The sequence below is a fragment of the Tubulanus polymorphus genome, chromosome 7, assembly GCF_964204645.1.
Source record: "Tubulanus polymorphus chromosome 7, tnTubPoly1.2, whole genome shotgun sequence".
In the NCBI taxonomy this organism is placed as follows: domain Eukaryota; kingdom Metazoa; phylum Nemertea; class Palaeonemertea; order Tubulaniformes; family Tubulanidae; genus Tubulanus; species Tubulanus polymorphus.
In genome coordinates this window covers 7899428-7913137 of record NC_134031.1, presented here as the reverse complement: position 1 = coordinate 7913137, position 13710 = coordinate 7899428, and the positions used below count along the sequence as shown (strand labels likewise).

The following is a 13710-nucleotide window of genomic DNA, read 5'->3' as shown; positions in this document are numbered from 1 at the left end:
AATTACTTCACTATAATCACAAAACATGCCTAACGTGTTAATTAATCCCATTCGAAAAAGAGTTAATTCCGCGAAGACTCGACTCTAGTGATGAGCACTGCAGTGCTTTACTGGAGGGTATTCCTCAATGGAACTTCTATCCCTCGTGAACAAGAAGTAGTCAACAAGCTTGATACTCGCTACAATCATCGAACAAATTATAGTGTCTAACTGCTTACCTGTTTGTCATTCATTTGATCTCCAGACGCTCTATACTGATCTCCAATACACTTATGAATGAATACATCAGCTGGCATAGACAAATTGTCTCCTCTGTCATGAAAAGGTTCTAAATAAAAAATATTACTATCTTTAGAATACCGATCCATAACTACCAATTATTAATACACTACTATTATCAATACACCACTTTCCGGTAACATATACCTATGTTCAGTACTTCAGACACATTAAAATATTGAAACAAATAATCAATGTATGCTAAAATATCTCACAAAACTGACGAATGCAGTGGCGTTGGAAGTGCGACTGCAGCGGCGAAAGCCGTGGCAATAGTTTACTGAAAGACGTTTTATTTTCTTCTGAATACCACATTTTTTGGAGAAATTAAGTAAATTTGCCGCGGCAATATTTAGAAGCTGTCCAAAATCGGTATTTGGCCGCAGCAATCAAAAATTGCTTCCAACGTGCCTGAGTAAGTCAGATAATCATAGAAACAGTGACCTCATTTCCTAAATGTGGCATTTGATTCTTGCCCATAACGGTTATTTGGATCATTACCTCCATTCTGAATGTTTTCCTTTCCTTCCAAATGGCAAATTTTCTCCTTTAACTTAGACATCTGAATCTCAACTGCTTTCATCGCATCGACAGATGCTGTTACAGAGCCCTGCTGCATCTCCATTAACAAACGCTTCCTATAATTCATGAATGAAGAAAAATGAGTAAGAAGCAAAATCGCCCAGATGGACCCTCTTAACTTCTACCAAAACCAAGTCTGCTTAAAGTAAGGATAGCAGCAAGAATATTCTCATAACACGAAGAAATGCGCTGGCATAATTCAGTAAACTTCTAACACGTATCTTGAGTGGCTGGCAGTCAATGTGTTAAAAGAACTCAGAGTTAAATTACTATTCTTAGAATTAACATTTTGTTTTCCTTAGCCGTACTTACCTGTCCAACAGAAAGCCATAATATTATCTACTGGCTATAAATTCAGAAAACATGAGAAGGTGAGAGGGAACCAGCCATAGTACAGATAAGAACGACTAAGTAAAGAATACAATTTTAAGATATAGGCTTCCAACGATCAAATAGATACTCTTTGAATATCTTTTCACAATGAGAAATACAACTAACTAGAATTAAGCCTTGCAGCCTTAAATAACCCCCCGCACTACACTCTCCCCCACTTTGTTCGAATTAAAGTCGAACACAGATAAACCTGTCTTAACTCTCACATCCAGTTTCGTGGATAACCATCAGATATTCCAGGCTGTAACATGCTAAACGAGAAATTCATGATGGCTACCCTGAAGGCCATATTTGATGGCTGACGACCTCCATTTTCGAGAGTGGGGAACATCTTATCTGCCCCAATCATCACACCAAGTTTCATGTAAATCCTTTAAGAATTGTAGACTGTATCATGCTAGCAAGAAATTCAAGATGTCTGCCCTAGTGACCATATTGGATGCGCAATGACCTCCATTTTCAGAGTTGAACATCTTACCTGCCCCAATCTTCAAGAATCATGAAAATCCATCAAGAATTATAAGCTGTATCGGGCTAAGAAGAAATTCAAGATGGCTGTCCTGGCGGCCATATTTGATGACTGATAACCTCTATTTTAGATAGGGGTGGACATCTCACCTGTCCCAATGCTCACACTGAGTTTCATGAAAATCAATCAAGAATGGTAGGCTGTATTGTGCTGACAAGAGAATTCAAGATAGCAGCCCTGGCAGTTATATTTGATGGCCGATGACCTCAATTTTTGATAGGGTCGCACATCTTTATGAAAATCCATCAAGAATTATAGGCTGTATTGTGCAAATTAGAAATTCAAGATGGCAGCCATATTTAAGCTCAAAACCTCAATTTTCAATGTGGGTGGAAATCGCACGTGCCCTAATCCCCACCAGGGAGACGTAATGAAATATGTTTTCTTTACAATGTGATCTGAAATCGTCACTTTTTCATGTATTGAGCATCCCCTGGTTGCCACGTGGAATATCATGTGACCTTGAAACTTTGCACAGGGGTTGAGCATTCAACCAACTACATATCTGCAACACATTTTTATGATCAAATCTGCTTAATTTAGAAGATTATCTGACATCATCTTATTCATGTATTAAGCATCCAAGAAAACAAATATGGCCATCTTGGATCCAATAACAAAATAAAATGCACATGCGCAACTACATATCCAGAAAAACATACGCGTAAAGTTACAAGAGAGAGCCAGTAGTTTAGGAGATCTCCAGACAAGATTGTGTCCACGGGTGGACGACTGACAACCTGACTCCAGTATACCCCCCTACATTTCGTTGCTGGGGGTATAACTTATCAAACCAAGACAGCACAGTGAGATTTTGAAAAAAAAATCATGAACTATTGACACAAAATCCATGTTTTAAGGCAATAATTACATAGAATATATACCTTCTGAATTGCATTGCTTTCAACATCAAATGAAGTTCTTCAATTCCAAATTCTACAGGCTCATTACCAACTTCTTCTTCATCAACACATTCAATCAACTCTTCTTCATCATTTTCCAATTCATTTCCCTAAAAGGGCAGATAACCAGATATCGATTTAGACTCAACAGGAAAATCATAAAGGATTAAAAAAAAAATTTTTTTAATCATTTTTATCAATAAGATTTTCTATGCACATTCCTTTCCTTCCTCTTTTAACACAGACGCGCACGCTCCAAAAAATACTCGCGAATGTGAGTGTGCTGGAGTATATTAATGAATGAATGAATATTTGTCCGGTTAACATTGACCTACCTGCCAGTAAATTTCATCTGCATCAAATTCTTCGTACAAAGTTCGTACCGCTTTCATAAGTTCCAGTGACAAACATTTGAAAGCATCCAGAATGCGAGGCACACAGCGCAGTTCATACAGCGTAGTTTCATTCTCAGCAAGAACAGATTCTATTCCATAACTAATAAATGAAAATGGTAAAAGCAGATAATCGGAACCATTCAAGCTAATATATTTGTCTGTCAACCTGCAACCTTTTGTTATTTGCTGCTAGTGAGGATTTTTTTATTTGGAATATGTACCGTATTTTCCGGCGAATAAGCTGATTTTCTAGCCTCAGATTTTTACCCGAAAAAATCGTGATCAGTTTAGTGGACAGATACGATCTGACCTAAATAATTACTTCCCGATCTATGTCGTTCTAATGCTCCGAAAAATCGTCAAAATTAAGAAGAGTGGTCCATATTTATTTCAGGTCATTATTTACCATGGACAATCTATTTTGAACTATTTCATTACTTAGCTCATTTCATCACCTCACAACGGCACCGAATACATTTGTATATACGCCCGCAGTGAGCCGCATGTGTCTGCTAATACATTCAGCGATAGACACGCGGTCTCTGTTTATAGGTTACAATATATGGCTGTAGTGTTCTCGTACACCTGAGTGAGTCTATGAATAGCAGTCACTCGGCGACAGCACTCTGACACATCAGGGTGCACGTATTATGCTAGTGTATTATGCTACTGATCAACCTCACATCGTCAATTAAGACAAATTAATTGACAAATCAGTGAATTAAACTTTCTGATAAAGGGCCTCGGCTTATTGGGTGAAGCATTAAGAAATCCACGTAATTGGGCTAAAAACTGCACTCGGCTTATTGGGCGAGTCGGTTTGTTGGCCGGAAGATACAGTATCCGCTGCCCTGAATTCTACCAAAAACGTCATACAAGAACAAATTCATTTAAATGGGGTCATGAAGAGGTTTTGAAAAAAATTTTAAATCAAATTTTTTTGTGTAAAACATTCACCGTATGCATCTATAGTAGTCTCGTGAAAAATTATTTTAAAATCTTTATCCAAACTCGAGAAAAGCCCGTAGCAACGGCCGTAGCAACAGGACGCTCGCGTTTGCGCAGTGATGTTGATGACGTCATTCTGAGAACACATCGTCTGCAGCACACTCAGAAGCGTTATGATACAATGCTCATTTTCGTTTAATATCACGCTTATTTTACCGTCTTTTGAATACCTTGGCTGTGTGTAGCTATGAACTCTACCCATAAAGGCAGCGACAAATTTTAGTTGCCGAAACCAAAGATTTGGCCCCAAGATGATGGACCGTAAGAGCGAGGACACCCGGCCTATGTATAAACTAGCTTCACACTTTTGAGAAAGATTGTGGCAAATATTACGGCACACATAAACTTGGATACACAAAACTTATGTTTTTATCATCTAACAGCCTTTTATCCTGCCAAGTGACGCTATTTTCGCAAATTAAATGCGTAGTAAGAGATACGCGCTTTCCACAGCATATAGTACTGGCTTTCCCCAGTGACCCACATCGCTGTAGTATGTAGAACATACTGACTGTATGTATGCAGCACACATTACTATTACACGGCCGGGATGGCGCAGGCTCGGCTGGGATTCACGAACAAGTTTACGGTTTCAGGACGCTTTTATGGTCCAGTACTGGATAAAAATATCTCTACCCACAGAAATATCTGCGATGTCTATATCAGTCATCCCCTCCGCGTGGTTTTTACAGAGGGAATGACTTAATGACGATGAATGCTCACTGCTCGACGGGCATGACGTAGTAATATGCTGTACTCTATAGTCAAAAATTCCTTCATTCTAAGGAATCAGGTCCAAATTAAATGGAATAATTTCGACTGTCTATTAGTAACAACTGTTGGCTTCCTAAACATCAGACGTTTGATTGAAATCTGATGTATTTGAGTCACTATTTTGCACTTTTATCGCTGTTAGTATCACCCGTTTCTATACACTACACCATGTTGTTTTGGTTTGGGTTCTCAGAATGACGTCACACTTCCAGGTTGGGAAGGAATCAGCGCGGCCAATCAAAACTCTCATTTTAACACTAATTGAAGAAGTAAAAATTAATTTCTTGACCACTAAAGCAATAAATAGGGTATAATTGATGATAAAAAATACTTTTAGCCATATCTCAAAAACCTCTTCATGACCCCTTTAAGCCTTTGAGGGTAGTGTTTTCATAATTCAAAAGAATATGTCATTTGTCTTCATATTTCCATCAGAATTTTCAACTTTTCAACTATCAATGATTATAAGTTAGTTTTCTATGTTTCTCCCATCATTTGAATTCCTCTTTTATATTCTTTTCCACAGTCCATCCACCCAATTCAAAATTTTATTTGGAAGATATTTTGCGCTTGTGATTAGGTTCCAGGTGGGAGACCAACAGAATCAATTACAATCTACAAACTTTACGCAACATTTGCAAAACCTGTACGATTTTTGAATTAAGCTGACCTGACCAATGATGCTTGAAATCAATCCTTAACAAAGTACACGTTGCATGAATCCTGAAAAAGTTTGATATGCCATGGCGTTTGAATCGGACATTATCCTGTCTTTCATTAATTGTTAGTCGAGATGATTGTAATAATAGGTCCCCACTGGAAGGCCTTAAGACTAATTTGGTATAAATGTATAATTTCAGATCTATCAAAATCAGATTCAGGATATTTCCTCCCTTAAATGAGTAATCTTCAGGCTGTGTTGTCCTTGTTTTAAGTCATAAAAAAAGTCATTATTAAAACATAAATCATTCATGTAGATGATACAATTCATCCATTCAAGTAAAGGTTAGTGGAAAGCACGTCTACGAAAAGAATATTTTCATGTAATTTGTTGACTCACTGAGTAAATTCTTCATATAATTCAGGATCATCAGTTTTATTCACGGAAACTTTTGAAATGACCATACGCTTGGCACGGAGTTTTTCTTTTAAAACATTTGCATCCCAAAGCCAGCGAGAGATCTCTGCGCTGAGAAGGTACGCTGTTCCACCATAGTTGACTAGATGAATATCGTTGTCAACACACTGCACAAGTTTGATAAACCTTGGGATTTGTTCAAGTTCTTCATCGGCAGGTTCATCAAAATTCAACTGCTGTTGAGCCATATCTACTCCGTCAACCGATTCACTAGCAAAGTAAATAGCATAGCATATGCAAACTTGAAAACAAATAAAGCTAGGAACATATGCATAGAGTATATTATGGGTTGTGGTACTTTCATTTCACCGGTGCATCTTGTTGGATTGAAATTCAATGTGGGAACATTGAACATATTAATGAATCTGAAGTTTCACTGCTGTATTTTAACAATAAATTATAAGCCAACAGGAATGCAAACTCTCATGACATCACTATGCATTTGCCTTTGCCTTTCCAATAATATTTTCTCTGCGAGCATTTCGGATAGCATTTCTTATTATCTAAGTTTAAAAACATAAACAAATCATAAAAAATGCAAATTAAGAACAGAACAATGGCAACCGGTCTGTATTTTAGGAAATCTCTTAAAGTTCGCTTATAGTTCTATGATTTAATGAATGCAGCAACGGAAAATTTTGTACCCCTGCATTGAATATGACACCATTTTCTTCCTGCTGGTCTTAAAAATAGCTACATCTATCATGAACAAACTTCAGCAAAAATAAGGAAATCTTAGTGTCATGATTACCACAGCGGTTGCGCATAACCCAGCAATGCACTATCACAACGTGCCCTCCTTAAGGAGCTGTCCAAGGGGACACAATCTGATTGAATGCAAGCCAATCAAAATATTTGAAAATATATCAGTACCATCCATAGCCGCGATCACACAAGCCCGGAACAACTGTTCACACAGGTGCCAAATGGGCCCGAGCCTGTTTGGCCTGACCAAAAACGTTGGACCAGGCCCGAGCCAAATTTTAGCACCAGACAAATGATTGCGTTTGAATTGCACCGGAAATGATCCACTTCGCTTTGTTTGAGCATTGTTTAGTATCGAGCGGCACGGGCCGAATTTGGCTCGGGCCTGATCCGTACCAATTTGGCCCGGGCCAAATCGTCTCCGTATGATCGCGGCTAATATAAGTGCCCTTCAAAAAGTCCGTGTTAAAAAATTTGGGTCAAGAATTTTTTTCGAAATTTGGACACAATTTTCATGCTTTTTTGGAAAAGTACTCCATTCTCAAATGATTCATTCAGGTAACCAAGCACTTCATATTTAAGATCTGCCCTTTTACAATAAGAAAGTGCCCCTTTTTCGGTAAAAAATTACACTTTTTCTTGAAATAGAAGTGTCCCTCAAAGAATTTTGACACAGGTCTAACGCAATTCATATTAACTTACATTCCCATTGCTGAAGTTGCTTCATCCTCGGTGACAGGTTCTAAGGTTTCTGCTAGAGTGTGAAGGTCCTGAATAACTTTAGTAGGCGTCATATTATCAGGTGAAAATTTGGCGAGGCCTTCGTTAACGAGCACATCATTAATATGAATATCTTCATCACCACTAGTGTCACACAGACAAAGCGACAAAACTCGATTCTGTCAAAAAGAAATGCATTGATAAATTAGTTTAACCCAAGCAGATACGTCTATTCGAGTTATAAAGAATATAGAGTTTATTGAACTAATCAGACTTTTCCACACTTTAGGACTCCGTCTGTAGTTATGTACATGCAAATACCCATAGAAAAGAGCAACATAATTCATGGAGATGTAATATTCCTGCTCTCCTAAGCCGAAATATAGCATTTTGTATAATAACATATTTACCAGTCTACCAACTATTTTGCACAATCAAAAGGATTAATTGTCAAATCTATTTTCATATATTTTCACATCAGATTGCTTGTTCCAATGCGCAATAATCTAATCAATGCAAAAAACCAAATCATGGCACAAAAATATTTTGCTAATCATGAGAAATTGTTCCGAAATACAGCTGCTCGTATTCATTTATTTTCTGAAGAACAACCAATTTTGCCTACGAAAGACATCTTATTTAGGAGCACTGAATGAATTTGATTAGTGTAATGCTCATCACATTTGGTGGAATTCTTACATTTTATCTATTACATTAGAAATTGTAATTTTCTTTGATATTCCATTTCAAGGTCGGTCTATATACATACATACGTATAGCCACACATGTACAGTCACATAAACCTATTAATGAATAAAGTTTAACAGGGATAAGAACGCTGACCTGTAAAATCCGCAAGTTTTTTTTCTTGAGTTACACACGTGAACAAGTTGACGGCATAGCCGTCAGCACTAGCGAGCGCCATAGGCGCGAAGCTATTTCGGGAGGTTTGGCGGCCCTCCCCCAAGAAAATTTTAGAAATTAAATGTGTTTTCCGAGCACTTAAGAGCGATCTTGAACCCATGAACGACTATTATATTTTGGAAGGTAATGGCTAGTTCCAATGTGGTACATCCTCATTCGATGACATTCAACATCTCATGCAATATGGGTCGAGCCCTGAATTATTGCAGTAAATATGCGCCGATGAATGCTCACTAAAAATCATCACCCAGTAGTGTATAATATCCGAAGACGTTCGCCACACACGCGCGGCAACAGTAAGTAGGCCTATATACATTACTACTGTTGCCGCACGCGCAGTTCGGCAACCGATCGATAAAATACATACACACTCATCAAGATCGTAGTACAAATGTAGATACAAAATCACCGTGTTGCAATGAATATGCATTGAAATACGATACTTTTACGTGATGATGAGTAAAACAGGCACTGAACGCTTTTACGGTTCACCTGATTACCGATCGCGCCAGACCAATTGAGTGAGATCATCCCCCCCATACTTTTACATCATTTTTGGACTATTTGGAAAATTGATATTTTTCAATACCGAAATCCGCGGAAAACCGCGGATCCGCGGGGAATTCTCATCCCTGGTTTAAAGTCTGTCTAGTCCAAAACCAGTCGGACAGTAGAATATTCTGAGTAGGACAAAAATGTTTCTGAAAAGTTAGCAAACTTCATATTATATGCTTATTTTTAATACGTAAATGGAAAATTTTGGGGCAATTGTATTTAACTGTTTAGACTTTATTATGTTAAGTTTTGAATGGCACTAAATGGCACAAAACGTCTTGCTAAAACACAGCTTTTTGTGAGTAAGCTATCTCAGCACAGATCTCCAAACCAATAATGAAGATTTCGTTGTAAAAGATCTCTTCAGTCTCGTTACCATAATGGAATTTGGAAACAGGAGCCCCAAGGGGCACAATGGCCAGCCTGTCAGATTTGCTTTTTATAAATGATGTAATCTGTGGGTTATATTTATCAATATACACTCCCTGCTCAATGTCATTTACATAGTACAATCGTGTGTTAACACAGACAGCAGGAGCGAATGTAATATAGAAATACTAAGTTATTGTATTGTTCAACGCCCCTGGTGGCCATATACAAAAACCAATGAGCTTGAAACTCACCAAGATCATAGACCATGTCATGAGCTACAACTTTCCAATTAATTATGGTAGCTAAATAAATATGCTTAAGTATCAAAATGATGTGGCAAAACTTTTTTTCCACCTATGAATGAGTACTGATGACCCCAAGATGGCCGCCAATTGCGTCATAATTGCCTGGTCAAAAATACCCTCTCGGATATAAAAGATCCTTTTCCAAAGAATACCCATTACAAATTGCAATGAAAAATAGCACACCATTAGAAAGCTACAGGACTCAGAATTCAGGCCAAAATTAACATTTTTGGGAACAAAAAAGGTCACAGGACGGCCATCTTGAGTCCGATCGACCCAATTTTTATCATGCGGATGGGCCCTTGGGGGATACAAATATATACGAATGATCAAGGTTATTGATAAAAGTGTCTTCAAAATTTCCCTCGAAAACTTCTAAAATGTGTAAAAAGTGCTGATTTTGGCGAACAACAATGGCTGCCAGTCGGCCATCTTGAATCTGACAGGGCCAGTTTTTGGCCTGAATATGTGTCTAGGGTAGATACACGTATAAACCAAATATCAAGACATTACCTTGAAGCCTCTTCAAAACTTTGGAACTCTCACGAACTATCTAGATGGTTATCTCTCGACTCAATAGCTTCAAGACCCATCTCAAAACAACTTTGTTCCATGCAGCATACCATTAACTCTCGGAAAACGAATTGGATTTAACATTTTTTTTGGCAGAATAAAATTTGATTGAATTTGCAATTCGAGCACATGGCTAATTAGCATATCAAGTTCATACACTCGATTTGGGAAAAGAAATTTTTTGCGAACCTTGCGCAATTGTCAAGGATGAATTTTCTGTGGAGCAAATAAAAATTCCTCCCAAACACCAAATCAACTAAAGATTTCATAGAAATCGATCTTGAAATACGATTTTAAATCTTAAAATAAAACCCGGAAGTAAAACAATAGACGATACCGCGGGTTCACGTGAACACCTGATTTCTGTAAACGAAATGTTGGTTGTGACAAAATTGTTCAGACGGTTTTAGGTGGTAATAAGTACGGAAACGTAACGACCATGGTCGACTTATTCGATGAAATCAGGCCTATGTGATATCCAAATTTTGACTTTTTTATTCTCCAGACCTCCCTGATATAAATAAAAAATTTTGGTGGTACGAATAGTGCAATCACAGCGCCGACGGCGACAGAGCCGTGTCAGAGATCGGCGGAGTGAAAATTGCGGAGGTGGACGAACACGAAGAAGTAGGCTATTGAGCTACTTGAATCGCGAAAACTCCTGGCGCGGCCCCGACGCTTTTCGTTGATTAAGTAGTACAAATATCAAGCAATGGGTTTTCACAATCTACCGCCGGTGTTTACCGGATTTAAATATCACTCCAAAATTCAAAGAAACCTCGAAATATCGAACCGCAACACTTTCGGTAGATATCCGCAGCTGCCCAACCGGGAAACTTATTTGTTGATAGCATCGATAGGATCCATCGTCTTCTCCCGTCAAGGGATTCGAACCCACTAAGCTAAAGCCGTGCCAGAATCGGGTCGGGCCAATCACAGCGCTTGTAACAAACCACATTAGGCTTCTGTGGAATTTCCCAGTAAATGGGCCAATCAGCGAACGCGGAAGTATTGTCGCGTGTTGATACATGACGTCATGCGCAAAAGCGCCAGTAATGAAATCACGATAATTCACGTGAACAGCTGCTGATATTTTTAGATAAACCAATCACAGGGAAGACACAACTTCCTGATTGGCTGATAAAAATTGAAATTTTCCCGATTTTATTTTAGTGAAAAATGCAGAAAACATTTTTATGAAAGCCTATTTCAAAATTCTGCTCGCTACGATTCCGAGAATGGATTACGCTTAAATACGTGATTTGTTCGAATATGCCCTCACTTGGCAAGCAAAAGAGCCTTTTGTGTGGAAACCATGTCATTTAAATTCGCTCCATTTGTATAGTAATAGGCTCAGCCTACGGCTGGCCTAAAAATTACCTGAACATCAGTGACCAGTGCACATACACAGCGATTAGTACACAGGCTCAGCAGTCGATCTCGAGCTGGCAGCATCCATTTCTATAAAATACCAAATATCTCATTTTCATGGCCTTTTTGTATAGATTACTTAACAAATCTGAAGGATATTCATACAAGTAGAGCCACATACTTTATCAACTGGAACAATGTTGGCTAAACGACCTTCAATAGCTTGACAAGGCAACTCTATGAAACGTGATCTACAATATCATGCAATACAGAAATGTAATACATCATCGAAAGAACCAAAATTGTAATTACATGCTCACAGGTAAAGTTTAAGATCTTACTTGAGGATTCGAATCATATCCAATGGAACACCACACCGATTTCCATAATCAACGTAATAAACCTGAAAATTTATGAACAAATGCGTAGTATCATCTAACCAGGGTTCATATAAAAAAGTAAATACTAATACTTTTTCACATCAGCGCAAGCCAACTTTCACGCCAAAAACCTGAGTCAAGAAGTTAATGACAGATTTTCGAACACAATTTCACAGTTTTTTTCTAACGTTATCCAAGCTATAGCATATTCAAATCCCGTGGAAGAATGAACAAACGCGGATACTTTATCATCTCAGATACATATCGTCTAAACATCGAGGAATGGACCAAAACAAAATACTGTAACCAGAATGCTAGAAAGCTTAACAGATTCATCCATAAAATTTCTCATTTTTCTTTTGGAATATATAAAGTAATAAATATCGATATGAAGACCTGCTATGCATATGGTTATATGTTTGAAAGTGGTACAGTAGTGGATAAATTGAAATAAACTTGACATAAGACAACAATTATTATAGTACCTCAATCATACTTTCATTCTGATCATAAATATGAGTAATTACACATCGATGCCAGTTGCTGTCTTCAGGAAAGATGGCTGCACAAAGCTGACCAACTGCTATCATGCTTGTAGGCATTCGATATTTCTCATTATTCACTGGATTATTGTAGAATATACTGTAAATAGAAAAAAACTTCAGTTAAAAAATGCCCAGCACAAAGCAGGTGCATTGTGCATTAACCCAGGGCGGCATGAGTATAAATAAAGTGATGGAGATGTGAGCTGGAAGCACCTTAAGTAAATCGAGTAAGAACAATCCATTTATGGCAGAACCATCATTACTGTGTTTGTTCTACATACATCATCAAGAAACAAGCATCGATTAGTAGAATGGGGCACAATTCATAGAAAGTTTGCTCATTTTCTCCCAGCGACTTCAAATGGCTTTAGAGCTGATGGACTAAACTTTCCATATCAATTCCAACCCCTATTTCACTCCTAATGACAAAATATCTGCTGTCTATATCCAAGGGTTACAATTTGTGCCACCATAAGCTAACAGAAAGTTACTCTCAAAACCAATCTATAAGGATAATAAAGGTCCAATGGCCCTGTGGCTCACCATTAAGTCATTTAGTGCATACATTGTCAAAAATATTATACTAAATATAAATTCATTCGGATTGAAGATGTATGAGGCTGACAATATATGCGCCTGCGGATGTGTTAGAGTTCTATCATTGCCGAGTCACTGTGCTATATATAGAGACTCGCTCAGGTGATTACTAACACCCACAGCCATATACTGTAACCTATATTCGCACACACGCGGCTGACTACTGACGCGCGTGTATACAAATGTACTAGCGACGCAGTATTAGATTGGCCGTAATTTCGCAAGTCAGAATACCTCCATCCACAAAATGTCATAAAAATGCAAACATATACGGACTTTTTTTTCTAGAAATGAAAAAAATAGCGGCTATGATTTTTTTCTTAAATAAATACCAACTTGGAAGACCCACTACTTGCTAGTTCAGAATTGCAACTGAATTGAATAGCCCACTCGCTTATATTCGTGTCAACGAACAAATTATAAGCAAACGTACGATACCTAATCGAATAAAATGTTCGCCATTTTGTCTTGGGTTTCACATTAGGCTTTCCCAATGGGCTTTCCCAATTACATCAGAGACGCTGCAATTCCTGGAATTTCCCGTATATCCCACAAACAGCCAATCACATTCATTGTACCTCAGGTTACAAGGTCAACTCAAATAAATAGAAGCGAGGAAATTTAGGGGGTTTATAAAGTGAGGGCCTGTAGGTGGAAAAGTAC

General features: G+C 38.0%; 1 protein-coding gene across 2 annotated transcripts in view; it reads right to left on the bottom strand.

Moving 5' to 3' along the window:
• LOC141908083 (tudor domain-containing protein 5-like) overlaps positions 1-13710 on the bottom strand; it is a 58757-nt gene that overhangs the window by 1634 nt on the left and 43413 nt on the right. For both annotated transcript variants that reach the window (XM_074797904.1, XM_074797905.1), the window contains 10 exons: positions 12391-12547; positions 11867-11928; positions 11707-11776; positions 11535-11615; positions 7408-7604; positions 5923-6210; positions 3021-3180; positions 2668-2795; positions 781-917; positions 219-328 (listed from right to left, as the gene is read on the bottom strand). In XM_074797904.1, coding sequence (XP_074654005.1) covers positions 219-328; positions 781-917; positions 2668-2795; positions 3021-3180; positions 5923-6210; positions 7408-7604; positions 11535-11615; positions 11707-11776; positions 11867-11928; positions 12391-12547 — 1390 coding nt within the window. The remainder of the gene's footprint in view (positions 1-218; positions 329-780; positions 918-2667; positions 2796-3020; positions 3181-5922; positions 6211-7407; positions 7605-11534; positions 11616-11706; positions 11777-11866; positions 11929-12390; positions 12548-13710) is intronic.